The sequence below is a fragment of the Tursiops truncatus genome, chromosome 2 (genome assembly GCF_011762595.2).
Source record: "Tursiops truncatus isolate mTurTru1 chromosome 2, mTurTru1.mat.Y, whole genome shotgun sequence".
NCBI lineage: Eukaryota > Metazoa > Chordata > Mammalia > Artiodactyla > Delphinidae > Tursiops > Tursiops truncatus.
In genome coordinates this window covers 5,711,244-5,736,449 of record NC_047035.1, presented here as the reverse complement: position 1 = coordinate 5,736,449, position 25,206 = coordinate 5,711,244, and the positions used below count along the sequence as shown (strand labels likewise).

Genomic DNA, 25,206 nt, shown 5'->3' with positions numbered 1-25,206 from the left:
ATTTAGGATCCCAAGTGATCCTACACCAGTCAACACACGGCAGGGGTAAGCCCCCCCCTCCCCCGCCGCAAGTGGCGCCCAACGCTAATCGGCTCCTCCCCCGCCCACCCCCCCCCACCCCCGAGTAGACACTGGGGATAGAGGATACACAGTTGCATCGCCAGGCTGGAGCCACGAGGAGGAAGAGTTTGATGCTGGAATGACAAACTCCAAAGCACTGAATTCTTCTCCCTAGTAGGGCACGGAGCGTGGGGAAGATGGCCAGGGCGCGTGGGAAGAAACATGACCTATTTTCAATGACTGTTTTTATAACTGGAAATTGAGGGAGAGAAGCAGGGGCTAGTCCCCGAGCACCCCCGAGGGCACCTGAGGTTTGGAGAGAGGAACATGAGAGCCACACCGTCCTCGCCTAAGCAGCCGAGTGACGACGGGAGGGAGGGAGGGAGAGAGGAAGGAAACGGGTGCGCGAGCCAGCCCCACGCAGAGCCGAGCCGACGAAAGCGAGAGGGACCGACCCCGGCCCCACCCGGTGGATGCCGAGGGGCCGGGCGCTTCCTGCACCTGCTGCCACCTCTGGGCGGGCAGAGCGGGGAACGGAGCTACGGCCGCCGGGAAGGGACGCTGGGCAGCGGTGAGCGCGCCCCCGCCCCAGGAAGGCCGGAGGGCAGAGACCGTGCGGCGCCCTCCGACCTCGCCGGGCCCCCGGCACCCAGCCTTGCCCGCCGGGCCGCAGGGCGCACCCCGACCCCTGCACCCTAGGCCCAGAGCGGCCGGCGGGGCGCGGGCCGGACCACGGCCGAGGGGCGCCGGCCGGGGTTGGGGGCAGCCTCGCAGCACTCTGGGCGGTGGGGGGGGGTTGCGACGCGAATCTGCCCCGCGGGCCACGCGCGCGGAGGGGCCGCCGCCGGCACTCACCTGCCCGCTTGCCCCTTCGCGCAGCGGCGGCGGCGCCACACTCCGCCGGGACCCACAGTCCACCTCAACCAAGCCCCAGGCGGTGGCGGCGGCGGCTGCGGCCGGACAGGCGGGGGCGGGACCGCTGCCTGAGACGGCCCCGCCGCCGCGGCCCAACCCGGTTCCGCCCGCCCCAGGCCCCGCCCCCGAGCCGCCGCCGCCGCCGCCCATTGGCCCGCGGTTCAGTCGCATGGGCGCGGCACCGCCCCACCGCACCCCGACCGTTCCGCTCGGGTTCCTGCCCAGCCATTGGGCCGGCGGGCTCCGGGGCCAGAGCGGCCTGCTCGGCCCCCGCCAGGTTCCGGGCCATAATTGGCTGGGCTGAGCCCATGCCCGGGCGTTAATTGGAAGACCGGCACCCCGAGCCCCGCCTCTCGCGCCCAAGTTCCGTTAGCAGGTTCGGTTGCTCCCGAATTCCCTCTCTCCGACGGGATGGGCCCTCTGGTGGGCTCCTCCTCCCTCACGCAGCGACCGCTGACCCGCGGGGAGGGGCCAGGAGAAGACTGGCGGCTCGTTCCACGTTTGAGAGCTCTACTTTCTTCTCATTGGTTGACAGGCGTCCCTCCGGTCGCTTATTTCTAGTCCCGGACGCAGCGCGATGACGTAGATTTCCCGACATTCCACGTCCAAGATGGCCGCAGTCAAGAAGGAGAGACGTTGCTAAGGGGCTTGCCTGAGGCGAGGGGTGAGTGACCGACGGACCGCGGGCAGGGCCACTCAAGTCCCGCGTACCTGGAGATCGGATTAGGGTATGGCCACCTGCCTCCATCCGCTGGCGGAGTCTCTCTTTCCGGCTTCCGCCTCCCTCCGCTACCCCCCGGGTGCAGATCGAAGTTAGCGGGCGACGGCGGGGCGGCGAGACGCGCTCCGGGAGAGGGTCTGAGGCGCAGGAGCGGGTCAGGGAGGCCGGCGCGGACCGTAGAGCAGGTAGCGACGCTCCAAGTGAAGGGCGGTTAGGGTTCGGGGACTTTCTGGAAGGTGGGGAGAAAGGGCAGGGGTCTTAGGCGCGCACACACTCAGCGGTCCAACCGAAGACTACCCACGTCTTTCCGGTTATTTCGCAGTGTGTTGGTCCCAACCTTGGTAACGCCTGAGACTTTGGGTATCGTTCCATATCTGGGGTACTCTGACTTCGGAATCTGAAGACCCGTGTAACAAGGGTGGGACTAGGAATGAGGAAAAGGCACTTCCGCGGTTAGTTTCGTTTTTGCCGACACATCACGCTTACCGACCCTCTCCTGGGTTGTTTGGTTTGTTACCAGAGGAATTGTTCTTTAGAAGGTTGAGGCGTAAGGCAAGAGGATATCTAAAAGCTCTCAGACTATTCCCCGCACAAAGCATGGTCGGTAGCGCTCCCGAAATTTGGCTTGCCAGTCGAACGGAGCTTTCGCTAAATCTTCTGACGTTAGGAACGGCTTCTCACAGCATTTAGTTGAAGATGGCCTGTTTTATGTTTTTAAGGTAAACTTGATAATGCTTGTGTATCTCTTGTGTATCGTTAAAGATACCTAGCACACTGCCTTGCAATTCTGGCGCTGGTTAAGGTTTGTATGAATGATGTTGCTAGAATGAAAGCTCCACGAAGGAGCTTTATATCCTCAGCATCTAGAGCACTGCCTGACAGATAGTAAACTGTCTTCATTGCTGAATGAATGGATGGATGATGGTAATAGTTGCGGTATTGATAGACATTTGGTTAAGATTCTTAGTGTTCTTAGATGCCTGCTTGTTAAATAATCTTGACTATGAATGTAATAGTTATCCAGGATTGCTTTGTTTTTTCAGAGTGACTACCGTTGGTGTCTAATTTTAGTTTTGTTTTTTTTTACTTTTGTCTCCTTTTGATTATCTTTTGATGCTTTGTTGAGAAACATTAGTTGATTCTTGTATAAAGCATGTTAAACATTCCATTTTGAAAACGTAGCTTACACCAACAAGCAATAAAGAAACATTTTACTTGCTAATGAGATCGTTAACTCTTAAATGCCATTTCTAAAATTGAACGTCATAAAGAAAAACAATGGTCATAGTTTTGGCTTACAAAATAAATTGTTCGTTTCAGGAGATTATATTTGAAAGCAATGAGAGTTTGCTAAGTATCTAGAAGGAAAAATGTTTTGTTGTCTCTAAAACTAGGTCAAGACAAAATCAAGAAGGATTAAGTTCAAGGTAATTGAGGAGATTATAAAGAATATCTAATTGGATTACATCTAATTCTATTTTCAGGGTCAAATAAATGATATACCAAAATACATGCAGATAAGATTGTGAAATTATTGTTCATAGGTTTTGAGGAATCTTAAAAGTGCAGTTAATGATAGAAGACTGGAGTCTGATAAATGTGTCAGTTTTTGCAGAGAGCAATTGGGTGGCTTTGGATGCTAGAGCTTATTAGTAATCTGTTTTAGAGTCTTGTTGGGACAACAAGAAGAGAGCTTCTAAGTACTTGGGAAAAAGGGCTCATACCCTCAGACCAACAGAGCTTCAGTTTAAGAAAACCAGGTGTCACAAATCATGTTTTCTTTTGTTATAAGTTTACTAGACTGGTGGTGGATGGGGGATTGCTAGACATGAGTCTATTTAGATTTCCTTAGGGCACTGAACATAATCCCTCTTCCTATCCTAATAGACACAAGAGAGAAGTATACTGGGTAAGGTCTAGTTAGATGGATATATGTCCGTTCAAATTACCAAACCCCAAATGCTGATTAATGGGTTGATGTCAACCTGAAGAGAGGTCTTTAGCGATAAGTTGCAGGGCTCTGGCCTTGCCCTTACTCTGGTTAGCACTTTTTTTTTTATTAACAACTTTAAATATATGAGGCATGCTTCTCAAATTAAATGCACTCAAAACCTGTAGTGATAGTTAGCCAGTATGTTAGATGGCATTCAGGATTCAAGAGTTCCTAAAGACTGAAATTATAGACCAAAACTAACAAGATGTAAATTTGCCAGGAATTATTAAATTTATCAAAACTCAGTTGTGGGGCTTCCCTGGTGGCACAGTGGTTGAGAGTGTGCCTGCCGATGTAGGGGACATGGGTTCATGACCCGGTCCGGGAAGATCCCACATGCCGCGGAGCGGCTGGGCCCGTGAGCCATGGCCACTGAGCTTGCGCGTCCGGAGCCTGTGCTCCGCAAGGGGAGAGGCCACAACAGTGAGAGGCCCGCGTACCACAAAAAAAAAGAAAAAAAGAATAGATATTTCTACTTAGTATTTCCCCGCTTTTCTTACTTAGATACTAACATAGCTATGTATGCTTTCCTGTACCTTGCTGATCCTGGAAATTTCTTTATACAAGTACTTACAGATCTTTCTCAGTCTTTTTTAATAGCTACATGGTACGCATTTGTGTTAATGTACCATATTATTCAACCAGTGCCCAATGGACTTTCACGTTGTTTACAGTTTTTGCTGTTATAAACAATACTTTGAATGATCTTGTGCACTTGTTGTTTCATAATTGTGATCTTATTGTCAGAGTAAATACTTAGAAGTGGAATTGCTAAATCCAGGAGCAAATGTGTATGTAATTTTGTTAGATATTGCCAAATTCCGAATCTCTGTGAGAGTGGTTCCGCTTTGTACTCCCACCAGCGACGTAAGAGATTACCTGCTTCTCCCTGGCCTTGACAACAGAGTGTATTGTCAAACTTTTGGACTTTTTGCTAATCTGATAGGTGAGAAAATATATCTAGTATGACATCTAACTCCCAGCTCTTCATACTCTTACTGAGCATCTGATTGGGAACTCTTCATACATACTGAGGCTTTAGTTAACCGGTCTCCCCCAGCCCCCACCCGTTGCCCAGTTCAGTCACACAGAGTGTAAATTAGTTCAAGAAGATTACTTTTCTCCAGGTAGTACTTAATTCTTCCTGTTGGAGGGAACATTTCTCTTTAGAGCTCCCAGGTGCAAGGAGGAGAGCGGTCAGCCCTCCATGTCACCTTTCCCACCAGAAATGAGGCAGCACACAGGAGAAGTTAGGCTTCCAGATTAACTGATGGCCCTGGCCCAGAGCCTGGCTGCCGAACTGCTATTTTCTTGCTGAACCAGACCAACCTGGTTCTAGCTACCTCTTTTAGAACCCTTTTGCTGCCCTGTATGAAAATGTCTATTCTCTGATCCAGTTTACAAACAATTTCCATATTATAATGGCCTCTAGGTGAGAGTCCTTATTTTTTGTTTTCTTTTCTCAGCATACAGCTTTTAGAGAATCTCTTCATTCTGAATGAAAGAGAAGAGGATGAGAAAGCAAGAAAAATTTAAAGGAACTCCTTCTTTCCCTTGTGGACTACCTCCCTCCATCCTTTCTCCCCAGATCACTACACCCACACCCGATCTACATTGCTCAGTTCAGTGGCTTGTGCAGATATGAATTCATCCAGTCTGGTGGCTTTTCTAAGTGAAAGTACCTAAATGAAATCAAGTAAACTAAAAAAGGGAAAATTTTGACTGGATGCTGGATGGAAGAAATGGATAATTTTGGAGGATAAATCTTTTGGGGGGGTTAGGACCAACCTGGGTTTTACTGAAGAACAGAATCTAGACCAGCATAAGGGAGGTGGGCCTAGTGAAAAAAGGCAGAAGGAAATGAGACAGAAAAGCTCCTCCTTTTAAGCAATGAAATTTGGGATTTATCGTACTGTGAGTCACTTAAGTATTAAATTTGTGTTTGGAGGTACACCTGGGCTTCTAACTACCAATCAGTAGTGCTTCTTCTATTGAAATTTTTTATCAAGTACAAATCTGTGATCGTAGACTGTTTATAATGATTGGGATTATTTAACGTGAGGTATCCCTTTCCAACATTACTGCTTCTTCTCTTTCTTTTAGGATTCTAACATTTTCAGAAAGTCTGTTGGAAAGAACAAGTCTACTTCAATAAATGAAGGAGAATAAGGAAAATTCAAGCCCTTCAGTAACCTCAGCAAACCTGGACCACACAAAACCATGTTGGTACTGGGATAAAAAAGACTTGGCTCATACACCCTCTCAACTAGAAGGACTCGATCCGGCCACTGAGGCCCGCTACCGCCGAGAAGGGGCTCGGTTCATCTTTGATGTGGGCACACGTTTGGGACTGTATCCTGATTCTGGGACCTGTGATAGACAGACTCCCCACCAGCACCACAAATTAAATTAAATGCTATAGACAAAAGACCAAGTAGCATCCCTGACTAAAGCAGCTCTTAATTAGCTTTCTTATTTAAATGTTGCTTCAGATTTGCTTGGCTCTTCAGGGATTTTCTATTTCCTTTTTATCATTTAAATGTGTAGAATTAGCCTTTGAGCAGGTGGCCACCAGGATGGAAAATAGCACCCAGTGACCTCAGTTGAAGTATTTCTAAAGGATAGTGAAGCCCTGCCTTACTAAAGCATAGACTTCAGCTTGTACCAGAATTCCGACACCCGGAGATTCCCATTCGCCTGCTTTGCCACTGATAGTGTTTGCTTTCCCACTGCTCTTGTTGTTATTGTTTGTCTTTATTGTTTTTTCCACATTTAACTAAGACGTAACCTGTAAAAATTCTTGGCCAAAACCCTTAACCAGAACAACAGACACTATGATACCCTGGCAACTGGAATAATTTATTTTCATCGCTTCTATATGTTTCATTCCTTCAAGCAATTCCCAAGATATGTAAGTGTTTGAATTTTATTATAATTTTCTATCACATGTTATTATTTCCACACAGTTTAGTGGACAGATTGTAATCTCTCTTTCTATTTTATTTTCCAGAAAGTATTTATTTTTGTATGGTACATATTATATATAAACAAAAACAGCCTAAAATTTGTTTTTTTCCCAATTAACTGTATTAAAGTATTTTTAAGTTTTTTATTTAGTCCAATATGAACCATAATCATATTGTACTTAGTGTGAAAATTTGCTTCCTTGTTACTTTTCCCAAGATAAAATTGGCCTTACAGTTGAGAGCCAACAAAGGCCAAGACTGCATAAGTTCTTTATGCCATATCCGTTATTCTTCAGTTACTCCTTAAGACATGGACTGTCTTATGCTCTGTGGGAGAGTCTGCCTCAAGTAGCTTTCAGTCCAGGGTAGATGGTATGACAGGTACAAAACACACTGTAGAGAGTGAGGCCATAGGAGAGGTACAGAAGGAAGGCTGTAGCATTCAAGGGAGAGATTAACTACATCATAGAGGGATCGAGGAAAATGCTGGGGAGGAGGTGCCAGCACTGGGTTAAGCCTTGACTGTAAGTAGGACTTACCCGTGCTGAGATGGGACAGAGCAGCAGTCCTACAGAAAGCAGCGTGAGCCAAGGCCTGGCGGAGGCCTGCGCGGCAGCCAGGAGGCCTGTCGGCGGGAAGGGCATGCTGGGACCCTGGGTGCTAAGGTAGACTGAACCAGACCATAGTGGGCCTTGAATGCCAGACTAGGGAACTGTGGCTTCAGTAGGTAAACTGAAGTGATGGAAGGGTTTCATGAAGAAGAAGAATTAGATGTAACAGGAAGTTAGTCTGCTGGGGGTCTTCCTTTTGCTAAGATTTTACTTAGTTTTGTACACATCTTCCTCATTAATTTGTGACGTTCTAGGGGAAGGAGACCGTGTCAGGATCCGCTTTGTACCCCGGCACAGGATCTCACTGATGTCTAACGTGGTCAGGATTCTGTGAAGGGAGGGGCATGTAGGAGAGACTGGAGCGAGCGGGCAAAGAAAAGCTGAAGGTAGAGGGTGAGAAGATCGCAGTGGAGTAGGAACTGGACCAGGAGCCAGGCAGCGTGAGGAAGGAAAAAGAAAGCGTGAGCAGTGGTGCAGAGACGAATTCCAGAGGACATGCATTTGGGTGCACCAGTCAGGGAGTCAGTGTCTTTAAGATTGCAATGTGAAAAGAAAATTTGTTTCTGTGACTTTTTTCCCTTTCTGGTGGCTACTTTGTTTACATGACATTTTATTCAGAAAACTAAATTTAAAATAATTTATGAAGCCAAATGGCGGGGCGGGTGGAATCTTTGTATGTGACATTTCCTTCAAGATTTTAGAGTGTCCAGGTGTTTGCAAATGAGAAAGAAGCTGGCAGGAGAGTGAGGGAGCCCAGTTTGTTGTGAAGGCCCAAAATGCTTTTTCTGTTCTGTGTGAGCTTTGATAACAGAGTCTCAGGAGCTTTTGTCTCCCTTTTAGGTGACAGGAGCTTGTTGTCTCTTTCTGGCTGGGAAAGTAGAAGAAACACCAAAAAAATGTAAAGATATCATCAAAACAGCTCGGAGTTTATTAAATGATGTACAATTTGGCCAGTTTGGAGATGACCCAAAGGTAAGAGTCATAACTTCCTGCCTTCAGGCCTTGATTCCTCACAACAGCATTATGATAGAGTTCCCTGTATTGACAACGGCCGTGGCCCTGTATCTGCCAGTCCCCTGTGTCCTTAAGAGGACTTATGCAGAAGGTATTCTTCCTTGCTTCTGTGAGAAAGGAGGGAAGATAACGTAGCCTACACTTAGGTAGCATCTGCTAATGTGCCATGCTGGGTTGTGAGCCCGTTAGGGGCAGTAGCACATAGAACATGTGTGAGCAAAGTCCTCTCATGGCCCTTAGCACTCCTAGGCCCAGAAGCAGTTTGGCTTCTTGGGTTCATCTCCAGCTGGCTTCTGGGAAGACAGAATGTACAGATGCTGGATGTACAAGTGTGTCTACGTGTGCTGTGTGTCTTTTGCTTCCCAAGAGTGGTGGAAGGTATTAACATTTGCAGACACCCAGGTTGATATACTATCCATCCTGTCCCTTCCCCACAACCTCTGCTAATGTCAGGAAATGGTGGTAAAATAATTGTATACATGATTTTATTATGTTCTAAAGAGACCACTTTCGGGTCGGTGGCAGCTTTCCTCCTCCCCTGTTCTTGTCAAGGTCCCCCCATTGTAACCCTTATAGCACTTGCGAATTAGCCTTCATAATGTTTGTCACAGCTCACAATTGGATAGATTTTAACCAGATAATCACACAAAGAACATTCCTCTTCTCAACTGTAGATCTGTGAGAGCTAAGACCCTGTCTGTTTTGCCTGATACCTAGTGCAGTGGCTAGATAGAGTAGGCATTCAACAGGTACTTGTTGAATAAATGACAAACTAAGGATGTGGGGAGAAACTCAGAATCACAGTTAAAGCAAAACTAAGCCAGACGATGCCGTTCAGCACGTCCACAGCCCTGTTTTTCCTAGTCAGCTGGTACTGCCTCCACGGTAGTCGGCCTCCCCCACCCAGCAGAATCTGTGTGTGTGTCTGCAACGTGTGTGCCTTCCAGGAGGTAACAGGCCCAGAATGCTTTTGCACATACTGTGGTCGTGATTTGTAAGTAATGTCAGTGTGGATAACTCTGTCCCTTGAACTTATTTTATAAATCCATTCACCTGTTTATAAAAATGTGAGCCCATGAGGAATTCATACTAACAGTGGTCAAAAATGTACTTTTATAAAAGTAACGTAGCATCAGATAATGTTTCCAGTGCCTGTGGGTTTTTGATTTTCACACAGCAGGGAGACAGTTGTAGGAATGTGTTGTGCTTTAGTCAGGTCTTGGTCACAGGGGCAGAGGGACCTTGTGGCTGATGAGCTGTAGTTACGCAGAAGGAGTCGCAAAGATCTGGAAGCACCGCAGGGCAAGGGAACGTGGCAGCAGCTGGCGTGTTCTGTCCAGGACGCCTTTGGAGGAGTCCCCTTCTGCTTTCAGCCTTTACCCACTGTACCAACACATCAGGAAACTGAGATCCCGGCCAGGCACAGTGAGGCAGAAGTTTTGCAGCTCCAGGGCCCAGAAGTCAGGAAGAGGGCAACAGCCATGCTAATGAGGCTTTTAAGCCAGGCCAGCCTGACTCAGGTGGGCAGAGGGGCTTTGCAGCCTGCCCTCCCCTCTCTCATGTGCAGTCTCCCCAGGCATGACTGGGTGTCGGGGCCAAAGGAAGGAACCCAGGATCTGGGAGCGGTGAGGACATTGCGGAAGACATTTTCCTCGCCGGAGAGGAGAGGAGGGAAGTTTGGGGAGAGGTGGCAATGTAAACAATTAGAAAAAATACGGTCCTGAATCATGTGCAACTTTTTTGTCTTACTTAGCTTTGCCCTAACTCTGTGGTTTCTCCCTGTTACATTAATTTCTCGTGTGTTCAACAAATATTTGTTCCAGGCTCTGCATTAGGCACTAGACATGAACAGGTGGCAAAGCAGGCCTGGCTTTTGCTCTCATGGATTTTACAGTTGAGTGGTGGGACAGATTTTAATCGAATATTCAGATAGCCAGCTACCTGATTATGAGTTGTGATAAATGCTATAAAAGTTATTGAAAGGTGCGGTGAGGGCATTCGATCTGGGAACCTAAACAGGTGCTCCAGACAGGAAGTGTGGGGCTGAGGGAAAGTTCCCTGAGGAATCATGTTGGCACACAGACCTATAATTATTCCATTAATTGAGTATTTGAAACACAAAGGGAGGCCAGGCCTTGGGCTGTCTCGTAATACTATATGGGCTACAGTCTGGACACTTGGTAAAAGATTGTTTCTAAATTTAAGGGATATGTTGAAACTTCTGGAAAACAGGTGGTAACAAAAGTGGGGTGGGGGGACAGTGATAGTGGGATTTTTTTTGATACTGTGTGAAAACCTTAAGATTTTAAGACGCTTTCCTGAGAGAACACTTGGGAAACAAGGGTGGAAAGACATTCACCTTGCCCTGCCATTTGGAATAACACTCATGGTAGAATCATCTCTACATTCTGTGAAGTGTGGTGCCATACTTTAACCTGAAAGCCAGTTATCTACGTGGCTTCTCTTCCCAGAGTTAACGGGTTTATGCAGCTGTTAATGATGAGATTGTCAGTCTCTCCAAGGCCCTTTCTTCTTCGACTCAAACAAGTGATTGTAATTGTTCTTGCCACACAGAGCATCTTAATTGTATTTTACAATCAAGTAAAATTATAAGTGCTCGGACAGTCAGGCTCTACAGAGGTTGAATTCAAGAAGTTGTTTATGGACATTAGAAAGCATAATAAAAGAAGAGATTCCATTTACAGTAGCAGCAGTAAAATAATATATCCAGGAATAAACCTTATAATAAATTTGTGGAAACCATGTTGGGGAGGGGAGGCTTTAAAACTACTGAAGGACTGAAAAGAAGATTTTCATAAATAAATTTTTGATAGGAAGATTCAGTGTAGTTTAAAATGCCCATTTCCCTAAATTATTCTGTAAATTCAGTGAGTTCCCAATCAGAACATCAGTAGCTTTCATTTTTCCTAGAATGATACTAAATAAAATGATATTAAAATGCAGGTGGTGGGGGGAACATGGCTAAAACAAGAAAGGTTTTTAAAAGAGGAATAATCATTGAACTGTCCCTTCCAAATGTTAAATCTCTGATCCTGGTACAGAAGTAGACAAACAGAGCAGTGAACAGAAAAGATTGTGTGTGTATGCGCACGTGTGTGTGTGTGTATAGACAGTTCAGGATGTGGCTTAATAGAGGAGAAAATGATAATTTACTTAGTAAATGACATTGGGATACCTTGTTTCAGGTAGATGAATGATTAAAACACAAAAATGATGTTCCCCCATTCTCTCTCTCTTTCTCTCTCTCTCTCTCTCTCTCTCTCTCTCTCTCTCTCTCTCTCTCTCTCTCTCTCTCTCTCTCTCTCTGTGTCTCTCTCTCTCACACACAGACACACACACACAAAATTCACTGTCCAGGTTTGCATGAAGCTGCCACTGTCATAATCTTTCTTGCTTAAAATTTTCAATGTAAATGCCTGGAAGATTGCATTTTTTTAATGGAGGTCTGGAAGGAAACTAAAGTATCTGTAAAGTAAAGGTCTATTTTGTAAAGGGAGCTCATCTGTATGGAAAATAATAACATTTCTAAGAATGTTTACTTTGTTTCAAGTAGGTTTTAAAAATTAACTGATTGTTTTGTCTTCCTACTTTTAGTTCTTTTCAGAATTTATCATTGTCTGTGAGCATGTTAAAGGCCTGAGTGGGAGAGAGGAGAAAAGGAATGAAAAATACTTGCTAAAATATAACTTGAAGAGAGAATAAAAGGAAAGCTCACTTTTTTAATGCTGTTTCTGACATGTGATTGAAATTACTGTCTCAACATTTGTTATTTCATTTTTAGGAAGAAGTAATGGTTCTGGAGAGAATCTTACTACAGACCATAAAGTTTGATTTACAGGTGGAACATCCGTACCAATTCCTACTCAAGTATGCGAAACAGCTCAAAGGTAAGAAAAAAAAGTTAAGAGAACTTTTTCATTCTGAAATCAGATCTTTATAATAATTTGATGATACTCAGATTACGCTTCTCAAAAGAGGACAGCAGAAAGTTCAGTGTGTGAAGTACCTAGGCCATAGCTTGCCAGACAATTCAATATTATAGCTGTTAACGCTGTTTCCTTTTATGTATAAACAGATTCTGTCATCCAGTTGCCAAGTGATATGAGGCAGGAAAATGAGTAAGGATTTTTTAAATAGCCTAATAAAATCAGGCTTGGAGCCAGGTTTCCCATAAATGGTGGTTCAGTGTAGGTCATGCAGAAAGAGAACAGAGGTGGGACTTGGGCCTGCTCATTTGTCCTTGTTTCCCAGGCCGAAGCTCTTTGCTGTGTATTGGGGGTGGTGCTAAGCACACAGTAGGCTTTAAATAAGTACTTGTTGCTTCTCATTCATTCTTCTTTTTTTTTTTTCCTTTCTATTACTAATTTGCCTTTTCTTCCCCGTTTCTAGGTGATAAAAACAAAATTCAAAAGTTGGTTCAAATGGCTTGGACATTCGTAAACGACAGGTACATGGGTTCAAATGTTGGTTTAATTATGGTGTTTTAAAATAGGTAGGGACTTTACGTGTCATCTAATCCAAACCCCTTATTTGGTAGTCAGGAAACTGACTTGCCCCAGCTTAAGGAGCCAGTTAACGGCAGACTTGGAGTTAAAGTCCAGGTCACCTGCTTCCCGGCAGAGGGGATACCCTGCCACATCACGGTGGTATAGGATGCTGAAATCTTATCACCGGTTTGAAACATAAGTCCTAAACAATACACCAGAGAATTTTGACAAGTATATACTTAAATCCATTTCATTTTGCAAAATTGCAAACTATATATTTGCAACTTTATACTTCCTTGTAGTGGTTTTAGAGCCTTGATGTTCTTGGAGCTGAGAGATCTAAGGAGGTGCTGGATAGGGAACAGAATGCCCGCGAGTTGCCATCATGTAAGGAGATGGTTCAGTGCTAGGGTTCCAGCCGTTTGAAGAACTTAAGCATTTTCATTTGTATTTCATGACATAGCAATTTTTTTTTTTTTTTGCGGTACGCGGGCCTCTCACTGTTGTGACCTCTCCCGTTGCGGAGCACAGGCTCCGGACGCACAGGCCCAGCGGCCATGGCTCACGGGCCCAGCCGCTCCGCGGCATGTGGGATCTTCCTGGACCGGGGCACAAACCCGCGTCCCCTGCATTGGCAGGCGGACTCTCAACCACTGCGCCACCAGGGAAGCCCAACATAGCAACTTTTGAATGTGCTGGAATTCTGATTTTTTAAGGAACAAATTAGTAGCTATAGTTAAAGTAACTTATCTCGGTACATTTAGAAGACTAAAAACTTGCTTCTTTATAATACTTTATTTGATCATGTATAGGGGAAAGTAAGCAAACTGACATTTAGATATGGCATCTAATCTCCATGCATTGGGTTAATCATAAACGTTTGCTCATCCAAGTCAAGTCACCTCTTTTTCTTGTTGAACTAGTCTCTGCACGACCTTGTCACTACAGTGGGAACCAGAGATCATAGCAGTGGCAGTGATGTATCTTGCGGGACGTTTGTGCAAATTTGAAATACAGGAATGGACCTCCAAACCCATGTACCGGAGATGGTGGGAGCAGTTTGTGCAAGACGTCCCTGTGGATGTTTTGGAAGGTACGGGGCGTGCTGAGCTTTCTGCAGGGTGTTCCACATTAGATCATTCTTCCCTGTGAGGAAGAATGAGTCCCGAGAATGGATTCTCCCAAACAAGTCCATGCAAACTATTCTTTAATTAAATTCTCTAATGTAATGTTCATTCTATCCAAACACATAGTTTTGGTGAACTAAAAATGCACACCAGTGCTGTGCACACCAGGGATTGGTGAATTACAAATATGACAGCCACATATTGGCCCTTGTAGGGGAATCGCACCTGCAAGGGAAATGGGAGTATGTTTTTTTCTAGGTAGAATTTTATTTAAAATATCAATTTGTGGCAAATGTAATTGTTTCCTATCACTTAGACATCTGCCACCAAATCCTGGATCTTTACTCACAAGGGAAACAACAGATGCCTCATCACACGCCCCATCAGCTGCAGCAGCCCCCACCTCTCCAGCCCACACCGCAAGCACCACAAGTGCCACAGTCACAGCCGGCTCAAGGCTCCGAGCTGCCCCAGCCTCCGCAGAAGGACTCGCAGCAGCCAGCCCAGCCGCAGCCACCACCACCGGCCCAGCAGCCCAAGAAACCGTCCCCGCAGCCTAGTCCCCCCCGGCAGGCGAAGCGCGCCGTGGTGAGTGCGCCAGGTTGGCACTGGGTGCGTCCGCTTCCTGTGGCGACACCCCACCTGTGTGTGTTCCCCTTTCTGAGGCAGCACACGGAACACCAAAAGCAGGGAGTGACACGATCCACCTCCCCGTCTGCCTGCATGGCCACAGGCAGCCTGACAGCTGGCGTGGTCAGAGGAGAGGTACCTTTTGGAGCCAGGACGGCTCTGTCCTCCTCCAGCTGCTGCTGCCTGTGTCAGGGCCCCAAAACGTGCCCGGGTGTAGTTTCCACATCTGCACACTGACTGCCGGAATAGGTGTCTCCCATGTCTTTAAACTTGTAAAAGTTTCTCCCCATGGTAGCAGCCGCTCCAGTGGAGGAAGCCGTACGTTGTGACACAGACCCCAAGGAAGCCCCACGGGATAGGGGCGGTCAGCAAGCACCCTCACCACGGTTAAGACAGCTCGATGGAGGGCATGAAACTTAGTGCTCAGAACTCACTAGTCAGAAAAGTTAGTAATTCTGCCTGCTGTCTGATTTGAAAGGGGAAGAGGAGGGAGGCAGAAATGATCTGTTAGGTGCCATGGTTTGCTCTGCAAGTTCAAGCCAAAATTAATTTTTGTCTGAGTCCACGTTCTGGCTATGATTCTGTTCAGTGCCTGAATAATCAGTTTTTCCTCACTGCATCTAGGGCCTTGGTTAACAGTTGTGTATTTTCTTTTGTAACAGGTTGTTTCTCCCAAAGAAGAGAGCAAAGCGTCAGGTAATTTTATGTTCTTGTGTTTCGTTTTTTAGTTTTATATGTTGTTTATCAAGACTTTAAATTCTTAGTCAAAAGTTGTTTCCTTTCAGATTTAGATTGGCCTTAAAATTTAACGTTAGAGCCCATCAAAAACTTTACGCTAGCTGCGTTGTCTTCTCTGTGTATTCCCTGACTGTATATTTTTGGATTGTACTTTAACAGTATCAATACAGAAAAAAAAAAATTAGTGGCAATAAAAATGTGCTTGGTAACATAAGTCATCCCTCGGTATCCACGGGGAATTGGCTCTAGGACCCGCCTTGGATGCCAGAACTCGCAGATGCTTGGGTTTCGTAGTCCACCCTCCCTGTCCACGGATGCGAAGGGCCAACTGTATATCAAAATATAATTAGGAAAGTAGGCGAACTGCTGCAGCAACATTTATTTTTGGAGGTTAGTTAAGCCCACCACAGTCGACAGAGTGAAGGGCCCCGGGCACCCCCAGACTGAGCACCAAGCAGCAGAGCGATGGGTAGAAAGGATCGGAGCCGCAGTAGGCGTGCTGCCCTGCTGCTTACGGGGGCAGGCTTCTTTTAAACACGTTTTTTCCCCCATATTTGTGGAGCCCAGAGTTGATTAACTTGTTTCTGTATTGGAAACTAACAAAGTGTGAGCAAAACCTGAAAGATCACAGAGGAGAAAACCAGAAGTGTTTTGTCTCCGGGTCAGCCTGTAGTACTGAACCCTGTGCTGCCACAGACCATGTTTACTCATTTCTGTTTCTCTGTCACTTAGTTCCAGGGTAGGAACCCAGTGAATTATTTATTGAACTATTGTGAGATCTTCAAGTTACAGTAAAGCTCCTTTTTCTCAGGATCTTTGTGGGGATGATGAGTTCATTACAGGGGAGTTTTTTTAGCTCCAGATGGGCAAACAGTAAGTGCGAGACACAGAAGAGGGGGCTGCACTCCGTGCCGCATGGATGTTGGGTCAGCTGAGCTGGCGCTGTGTCTTCAAGAGGCAGAAAGGAGCCCGGGTGGCCTTGGAGGGGGACTTGCCTTGAGCAACAAGGGCTGACAGGGTGGAGCCTTCAGGCAGAGGAGCACAGTGAACAGTGGGGTGGAGAATTTGGGAGATAACAGGGAGGGGAGTCTTACTGGACTGTGAAGGGTTCAACAGGAGTAGCTTTTGCTAGGACTGAAAATGTGCTAGAAGCAGGTGGCAGCGCCCACCTGGTGGAGGGTGGGTTCTGCATAGGCAGGGGAGCCAGTGGAGGCGTTTGAGCAGGAGAGTGGCACGGTCTGAGTTCACTGTAGCGAGAGTTCCCCTGGCAGCAGTAATGGCAAGAGGGTGGGGAATGGGGAGGAGCCTGCGAGCCCCAGAGTGAGACGTGGTGTCGGGGGTGCCTTGGGGCCTGGAAGCAGGACCCCACTGTGCTCTGGGTTGCAGAGGGCTGGTGAGCGCTTGACATGTGACCTACTCCAAAAACACCACGTGCCCTCAGTGCAGAAGACACACGGATCTCTAAGAGTTAGAGAAAAGAACATTAAAAATCTCATTAATAAAATTCTACATTGATTCCACATTAAGATGACAAAATTCTTGATAATACCAGGTTGAATCAAAGACCGTATTAAAATTAATTTCACCTCTTTGTACTTTTCAGCGTGGCTACTAGAAGATGTAAAATTGCCTGTGTGGCTCTCCTTATATTTCTGTCGGACAGCACTGACCTAGATGACCTCAGCTCAGCCGTCTGTGGGAGGGGCTGGAGGGGGGCGCCTGCGTGAGAGGGGTGGGCTGCTTGGTCTCGGGACAGGGCCCAGGAGCCTGCTCCATGGTTTGGGAGGAGAGATGGAAGGCAGAGGCATAGATCTGCAGCTCCTCTGCCTAGAGACGGGGGATTTGGTCTCTGAGGAAGAGAATAGAGAGAGGGATGTCCCTGGACCTTGAACCCAGCCTGTGTCTGGGACACAGGAAGCCAAGAACGTTGAGCAGTGCCAGAGCAGAAGCAGAGCAGAGCAGCGTACGAGCCAGAATAAAGTGAGTTTCAGGAAGAAAGAACCAAACCATACAAGCGAAAAGATGGCATTCTTCTCTGGTAGTGTGCGCGCACCCTGTACCGTCACAAACGGAAGGTGCTGGATGTGGCGTAGCCTGTCTTGGCGACTTAGGATTGTCAGTGAGGATGCTGGTTACATGCAGCCGCTCAACCCTAAAGGATGGGCTCTGTCCTCTGCCCCAAGCGGTCCCAACTACCTTGCTTTTCTGTCCATTCGCCAGCCTCCAGGTCTCTACCGACGCCAGTTCAGGTGTGCTGCTATAACTAGGAGTAAACATTTGTGAGAGAGAAAACAAACTTAAGTGTGCCTAGACAAGAGATAAAAGGTGCCGGCTTCTCCTGGGAGCACTTGGGGCCCTTCTCGGTGCTCTGTGTGTTAGTGAGGACCCTGACGGGTACCCCTTGGTAACTGAGATGCAGTCTGCTGCTCTCATGTCATTGGAGGGCTCGTCTTAAGTGGTCAGGAGGAAGTTGGGCAGAGGTGGAAAATGGGCTGGCGGACTGTAAGAAGCGAGAGGGTTTTTACTTTTGGAAGGAGGTGAGAGGCGTGGGGTGGCAGGAGCTGGAGGGGGGATGTATTTGTTTCATTTGTTTTGTTCTTTTAAAAGGATGGTTTAGCTGGTGCCTTCCTCAGCTTCCCTTCAAGCCTTGGTCATATCAGCCTTTTCCCCCAGAAAATTCCTTAACAGTGCATTTTTCTTTTTCTCCTCTCTCGCTCTCTCTGACATACTTACTCTATATGAAGAGTAGCTTTTTAATCTACTTTTTCTTTTCAGAACCACCACCACCTAAAATTCCTAAAATTGAGCCCCCTCACCCTCCATTGCCTCCAGCCCATCCACCTCCAGGTAAGTGTTGCCTGCAGGCAGCTGGGAGGGCCAGCTTTTCTCGCTGCCTTTTTGAAGGGCACACTTGGGAAATCCTGGGGAGGATTTATAGAAGAACTTCAGAAATTTAGAGAGACATTAATGACCTAGGATTTTTCAAAAAATTGGTTTTTTTACAACCAGATAGCTTGAGGATGTGAATTCTAAGTATATCTGAATATTCTCTGACCTCTCGCATCCAGAAATGGTGGAGGATAAATGACTTTAGAATCAGTTTTAGGAAAACAAAGCCCTGCAACTTAGGAACATTGTCGAGATCTGGGCAGATCGCTGTCGACCTTAGACTCCAGGCTCTTGCGTCGGCTTCCCGTTGGCAGGGCGTCTCCTCAGTACCCTTTGGAGAGTAAGCAGTTGTTCATGGAGTCATGTGGAGAATAGAGTGAAAAGGCCTTTACAGGCACACAGTGAACTGGGACGCTTCCTCAGCGGCATTAAAAATAGAGGAGAAAGGTTGTAAAGAACTTTCATTCTTCAGCTGTGGCAACACTTTGGAAGGTGAAGTGTCCAACTAGAGAAGGCAGGAGTTAGGGTGTGTGTGCCAGAAGGTGGGAGATACTCCAGCGACTTCTGAGCTTCTGGGGGCTTCAGCTCTTCCAGTCAGCTGCTGGCCACCAGGGAGCCGGGGCGGGGAGCGGTGCCCCCGCCACACAGGGCACGGGCCAGAATGCCGCTCATGTGGGTCGTTGGGGTGTCAGAGGCCGTCCCGGCGTGTGTTTAACGCCACGTCACTCGTGTGACCACCTCTCAGGCGTCCTGCCAAATGCCAGTGCCGCCCGCAGACGGTGCTGCATCCTGGCCCTGGGCTCACAGCCTCTGGAGGCAAGACGGGCAGAAAGAAGGGGCCCCGCGCACGTTTGTACTAGAAAGAGGGCTGGGGGTCTGGGCGGAAGGGACTCCATGCGCCCCCGGGACTGCCCGTGCCTGGTGCGCTGGGGAGCGGGGAGGGAACACCCAGAGTGGCTGGAGGCGAGGTGCAGGGCCTGCGTGACAGCACATGAGCCGCTGGCTTCGGGACACGGGCGCAGGCTGTGCTGTCTGGCCACAAAGGTGACAGCTGCTTGCCGCTCCTCTGGAAGACGGCCCACGGTGCTGTGACAGGGCCAGGAACCCCCGGGGTGGCCGTGAGCTGTTGGGGTTGCGGGGGGGCTTCCCTGCCCCGAGGGAGTTGGTGGATCCCCCCCTACACGCGCAGCCCCCAGGGGCGCCCTGCCGGGAGCCGTTCCAGAGCTGGCAGTGGCCTGTCTCCCTTCTGCAGACCGGAAGCCACCCCTTGCAGCCGCCTTGGGCGAGGCTGAGCCGCCAGGCCCCGTGGAAGCCGGCGACCTCCCCAAAGTCCAGATCCCCCCTCCGGCCCACCCGGCCCCGGTGCACCAGCCTCCACCACTGCCGCACCGGCCCCCGCCCCCGCCGCCCTCCAGCTACATCACCGGCATGTCTACCAGCAGCTCCTACATGTCCGGAGAGGGCTACCAGAGCCTCCAGTCCATGATGAAGACCGAGGGCCCCTCCTACGGGGCTCTGCCCCCTGCCTACGGCCCGCCGGCTCACCTGCCCTATCACCCCCACGTCTACCCCCCAAACCCGCCCCCGCCGCCCGTGCCACCGCCGCCAGCCTCCTTCCCGCCACCCGCCATCCCTCCCCCCGCCCCTGGCTACCCGCCCCCCCCACCCACCTACAACCCCAATTTCCCGCCGCCACCCCCCCGCATGCCGCCCACCCACGCAGTGCCCCCTCACCCTCCTCCAGGCCTGGGCCTGCCACCGGCTAGCTACCCGCCTCCAGCTGTGCCCCCTGGAGGGCAGCCGCCTGTGCCCCCACCCATCCCGCCACCTGGCATGCCTCCAGTCGGGGGGCTGGGGCGGGCAGCCTGGATGAGGTAACCTGGCGCCCTTCTTTCTTCCTTTGTTTTTTAAAGAAAAGTTTTTCTAATTAACTTGAAAAGTAGTTTAAGTGGGTAAGCCGCAGGGTACCTTGTATAATGCTACACAGTTGTAGTATGGGAAGAAATGGACCGGACCCCCAAGGTGAAATTGGGGTGGTCCTCCACATCTGGGGAGTGGGGACAGCAGCTCTCACTGGAGCCCAGGCAGAGCCGGTTGTGACCCGACTGTGCGTTTGGTCTCAACCAGTGTCGTCCGCGAGTCCTGCGCTGAGTTACTTTACACTAGTGAGAATGTTAACCAGCCATATTGGCTCAATAAATAGCTTCAGTAAGGAGTGAATTTCCTTCTAGAAATCAGTGCCTATTTTTCCTGGAAACTCCATTTTAAATAGTCCGGTTCCATCTGAAGTCAAGCTGTTGTCATTGCTGTCATTCCATGATGTTCTCTCCCATGACACGTGTAGGTCAATTGAACCATATTTTTGATTTAGAGATACTTACATCCTTTGCGTTTAAGTTATTTTGAAGGGGTTGACTTGCTGGATGGCTCTATTCTTTTTCCTCCAGGAAGAAGGGGAGAAATGTACTTGGAAGTAATGTATGTTTACATCAATTTGCAAATTCCTGTACATAGAGATATATTTTTTAAGTGTGAATGTAACAACATACTGTGAATTCCATCTTGGTTACAAATGAGACTCCTTCAGTCAGTTACCCAAATAAAATCAGTTCTGAAATGACGCCTTTGTTTGTTACGGGCACGAGGTGGGGCTCCAAGCCTTAGCAGCCCCTGGGTTTGCAGCCCAGAAGCAGATGTTCTCCTTCTGGACCCTGGGGGCCAAGCAACAGGCAGTGGAGGAACGCTGCCCAGGAGAGGCCTGGCCACCGGCCAGACCCAAGCCCCTCCCTGGGCAGTACCCTCATGGGGCAGCCTCCCACGTCCAGTGCCTGCGTGGGCTTTCTTGGGAGGAAGCAGTTGAATTTCAAGCTGGTTTGGAACTGTCAGTGTCCCTCCAATAGACAGGGTCCTGGGTTAGACCAGGGTTTGGATTTGAAATGCTTTGCATTTCTGGCCTATGACTAGAGGCCATGGAGCAGCAGTCAGCGGCCCCCACCATCCACCCTGAGGGGCCCCATCACCCAAAACAAATGAGCACTGCGTACCCACCAGAGGCTTGCAAGAGCCTTTATTTATCTAGCGCAAAGTATACACTATCACAATCTTCTGTTACTCCTTTTACTAAAATAGTTCAAATCAATGTTTTTACCACACTATCAAAAAGTTCTAATTTTTTTTCTCTCCCCAAATCAAAGTGGTTCAATAGAAGGTAGAAACGGGCACAGGAGTCCAGGGCTCCCAGCTCTGCCCAGAGCTGGGGAGGGGGCGGCCCCAGTACTCGGGCGGTCACATCCGACAGAAGGTAGATAGAGCGCGGCTGCCGGCCTGGGGCCAGGGGCCAGGCGGTCCGCCCATTCCCAGAGAGCAGCACAAGTACTTCCCCCACGTTATGAAAAATATACACCTCTCCCGCTCTGCAGTCATGCATTTCCTTTGTTTCTTAAAAAAAAAAAGTCAGTAGTATGTATTGTTTCCTCTCAAGTTTTCAAGAAAAAAAAAAAGGTCACTTTTTTCTCTTTAAACAACACTGATGTGTGGCTAATAACTTTTGGATAAAAATGTGCTCAGTGGATTCCGACTCCAGGATGGGCTTGGCCACCTGGGATGAGGCTGGAAGGGTGACATCCATCACAGTGGGAAAGGAAGCCACAGCACAGGTGTCACACGGGGCTTCGGGCGCTAGGAACAGTGTGTTTATGAAAGGACATCAGGTTCAGCAACACCCCACCACGAGCTCTCAGAGCTGAGGCTCCAGATGGGAGGTTCGCCGGTGTCACCCCCTGCACACTCCCTGCTAGTGGCAGAGCAGGGACTCACCCCGAGCTGGCCCCCGGGACCCTCCTCCCAGCCATGGGCTCCCGCTGCAGCTGGGCCCCAGGCCGGCGTGGGGCGCGCAGAGGCGCTGCAGGCTTTTCGACAGCTTACGTTAAAAGAGATGCCGTCACAGGTACGATTCTGCCCTCAAAAGCCATTCCCATGCAGTGCTGGCTCCGGGACACAGGCAGGGGCAGGAAGGAGACGTCGGCACCAGCTGGTGCTGCCTCCATGGCGGGCGGGAGGCTGCTTCTGGAGGGAACGCCTGACCCACTCCTCGGACGCCACCGCAGCACTAGGGGACAGGGTCACCTCCCTCTGGCAGGGAAAGGTCCCTTGGAGGCTGTTCTTCCCTGGGTCAGTTTGCAGGAGACCTGCAGTCACCAGGACACCTGACTTATTGCTTATTTTCAGTGGTGGCCAAGCCAGCCTGACCCAGACGTGACACACGGGTTCTCAGATGTGGCTCCCACCCAAGAGACCCAGCCCCCCCTCGAGCTGCTCCATGGTTCTTTGGACTCCAGGACCCGGGAGGGGGCCTCTGCCCTCCAGCTGACTGCCCACCCGGGCAGAAGCCACCCAGAACATGACCGAGGATGTTCACCCAGCTCCAAGTGCACACCCCTAATGACAGGGAACTCACCACATGACCTAGGGACCAGCTCCTTCCAGAGAGCCCATAGCTTCCTGTAACACCCAGGGCAAGAGGGCCGTGCCCGACGCCGTCACCGGCACCCGTTCAGCACTCCTCGGGCACAGTGAGGGCCGCGGGCCTTTCCCCTGAGTGTCGACCCAAGGGTGCCGATGGCAGAGAGGCGGTGGGGACGGCTCAGCGTCCCTGCTGGGGGGAGGGACGGGGCAGCCTCGTCCGTCCCCTCACCTGGTCCCCATCCCTCGCGTGAGCCTCGGATGAGGCCTGTCCGGTGCCAAGCCAGCCTCTCGGGCTCTTCGCTCGCCCGCGCACAGAGCTCTAATGACCACTGGAGTCCAGCGATGGGGGAGGAACTGCAGACAGCGGGTGGACGGGGGCTGGTTACAACAGCGGCCTGTCCCCGCCCCCCAGGCTCTGGGATCTCGTCTGTGATACGCCACTGATCACTTACGCCCTCGGGGCCGCACTGCCCTCGCACACAAACTTTAAAATTTACATGTCTCGCTTTACAGTTTATACACGATCCTTTTACACTGAAGGTCTTACTTGATCCCCAGAGCCCTGCAAGGAGGACCTTAGGCTGCCCACTCTGCAGGGGAGGACTCTGAGGCTCAGGAAGGGAGGTGACCGTCCACCGAGAGGAGGCAGCAAGGCAGCGGAACTCAGCTGGGGCCTCCGCCCCTCCCAGCCCACCCACCAGCCGCCTCTCCAGCAGGAGGACCCCGTTGGCTCGCGTGCTGTGAGTGAGGATACAGGCTGACTAGAGCTGATGGCCTCGAACCTCTGAGCCCTCCTTTCCCGACCAGGGGCCCAGAGAGGCTGAGTGACTTGCTGAGGGTCACACAGGAAAATGAAAACCAGAGCCAAGCAGGGCTCCTCCCAAGGAGGGCAGAACTCCTTCACCTACGGCCACGCGACTCCGTCCACAGTGATCCAAGAGGGGTCCAAGCTCCGGGGGCAACCGTTCCTGAGCAGAGGCCTGGCCACGGCCCGGTGCCACCCATGCAGAGAGAGAGGCCCAGCCCAGAGACTCCACACAGCCCATGATGCGAAGCACAGAAATGGAGGTGCCTCGGGCCCTGGGCAGGAGGGACCCAAAAGGATAGGGCACAGCCTAGGACAGGGTGAGGGGACACTGCAGAGTGTGTGGCTAGGGGTAGGGGCATGAACTCTAAAAACAAGCAGAGCCGGCAGCGGGGAGGCTGGGCCCTGGGGCCAGAGGAAGGGCCGCGGGTGAGTTTCCTCGTCCACGACTCTGGGGACCCACTGCTTATGGAGCCAGTGTTCAGGCCACAGCAGGCGGGTCAGAAGTGGTGCCCCGTGCATCAGTCCAGCTGCCAGCGGCCTCTGTCCAGCACAGGTGGCAGCCGGGGATGGAGGTCTTGATGAGGTGCCCCTCCACCAAGGCTGGGCACAGCCCGGCACGGTTCCTGGGCCGGACATCTCTGAGCAGCCTCAGCCTCTCGCCAATGGAGCCCAGAGCCCAGGCCCCCGAGCAGGAACGAGGTTGTCCAGGCCGCTCTGCTGCGGGGAATAGTCTTCCCGGTTTGCTGGTGTGTGAGAGGTGGGAAATGGAGTCGCACCCCCGGCAGCCAGGCCACAGCAGGCAGCGTCCTATGTACAATTCACCATGGAAAAAGAAGACAGTGGCTCGGCGCGAGGGCCTGCCCACGTCTGGGGACCCCAGGCAGGGCCAGTCCACGTCCACAGGGGAACGGCCCTACAAAGGCCCTTTGAACTGGTTTCCAGACAGGTGCTGCCGGATGGAGGGCTTGGAGCTGGCGGCATCTCCCAGTTTTCTCCAGACCACCTGTGGGGAGGGGCGAGCTGTGAGTGGAGGGCCCATCCCAAGCCTGCCCAGGGGCCTGTGCGCACAGACTGCCCCATCGCTCTTCAGAATCACCTGCGTCCCGAGAGCCATGGGGCCAGGAGGGGACACGGAGGCTGCGTGAGGCCCAGAGACCCTCAGAGTACGTCTTTGCACGTCCACCCTTCACAACCACACCTCCCACCCCGAGCAGGTCACATCTGGGGGCAGACTTGGCCTCGCGGCTGTCCAGTGGGGCCTACAGACCCAGGAGGCGGCAGAGGAGGGGGATTCGGGGCACCTCATCCCAAGCGAGGCCCAGGTGCACCCCGTGATCCACCTTCCCTGCTGGCTCCCTCACGAGTCCAAGGAGACCATGCGTACTGGCCAGGCGGGTCGGGGGATGACGCTCTGCCTCCCCAAAGACCCAGAGAAGCCCAGCTTCCAAAAGCCAAGGCAGCTAGCTCCAGGGTGGGGCGTCCTGCAGAATGGAGCGTTCCACCTGCACCCCCGTGAACAGCACCTGTGCGCTGGCAGCCAGCAGGGGCACCAGCATGCTGGGAGGCTGGGAGCCAGACAGACATCAGGGGACAGGGGCCAAGGGTCAGGATAAATGGGGCGAGCAAGACCAGAGATCAGGGACCCTGTTCTTGGGGAGGGAAGGGGGGAAGGAAAGAAGGCGGGGAAAGGAGAGAGAGGGAGGGGAGGAAAAGGAAAGGGGGAGGGGAGGGGAAGGGAAGAGGGAAGGGCGGTGGGAGGGGG

The 25,206-nt window shown here is 50.4% G+C and overlaps 3 protein-coding genes across 16 annotated transcripts in view; 1 reads left to right on the top strand and 2 right to left on the bottom strand.

Annotated features, from left to right (window-relative positions):
• Positions 1 to 1,071, bottom strand: part of SETD3 (SET domain containing 3, actin N3(tau)-histidine methyltransferase) — a 69,364-nt gene extending 68,293 nt beyond the window's left edge. Inside the window, exon 1 of the mRNA XM_019952542.3 lies at positions 916 to 1,071. The gene's annotated coding sequence lies outside the window, so the exon portion shown is untranslated. The remainder of the gene's footprint in view (positions 1 to 915) is intronic.
• On the top strand, positions 614 to 20,792 carry CCNK (cyclin K). Of its 6 annotated transcripts, XM_073800062.1 has the most exons (13): positions 1,203 to 1,351; positions 1,511 to 1,639; positions 5,156 to 5,310; positions 5,793 to 6,041; positions 6,519 to 6,600; positions 8,107 to 8,238; positions 12,083 to 12,188; positions 12,691 to 12,748; positions 13,712 to 13,881; positions 14,232 to 14,503; positions 15,208 to 15,241; positions 18,059 to 18,130; positions 19,404 to 20,792. In XM_073800062.1, exons 4-13 carry the CDS (start codon positions 5,845 to 5,847, stop codon positions 20,048 to 20,050), a joined length of 1,770 nt encoding a protein of 589 aa, XP_073656163.1. In that variant the 5' UTR covers positions 1,203 to 1,351; positions 1,511 to 1,639; positions 5,156 to 5,310; positions 5,793 to 5,844; the 3' UTR covers positions 20,051 to 20,792. The 6 variants fall into 6 exon arrangements, with proteins under 6 accessions (XP_073656162.1, XP_073656163.1, XP_073656161.1 ...); XM_073800061.1 differs by lacking the exons at positions 1,203 to 1,351; positions 5,156 to 5,310 and adding an exon at positions 614 to 631; XM_073800060.1 differs by lacking the exon at positions 5,156 to 5,310.
• A 432-nt stretch (positions 20,793 to 21,224) lies between these two features.
• The window catches only part of CCDC85C (coiled-coil domain containing 85C), an 83,785-nt gene continuing 79,803 nt past the window's right edge, over positions 21,225 to 25,206 (bottom strand). For all 9 annotated transcript variants that reach the window (XM_033850634.2, XM_073800064.1, XM_033850636.2 and 6 more), the window contains one exon: positions 21,225 to 24,447. In XM_033850634.2, coding sequence (XP_033706525.1) covers positions 24,358 to 24,447 — 90 coding nt within the window. In that variant the 3' untranslated portion in view covers positions 21,225 to 24,357. The remainder of the gene's footprint in view (positions 24,448 to 25,206) is intronic.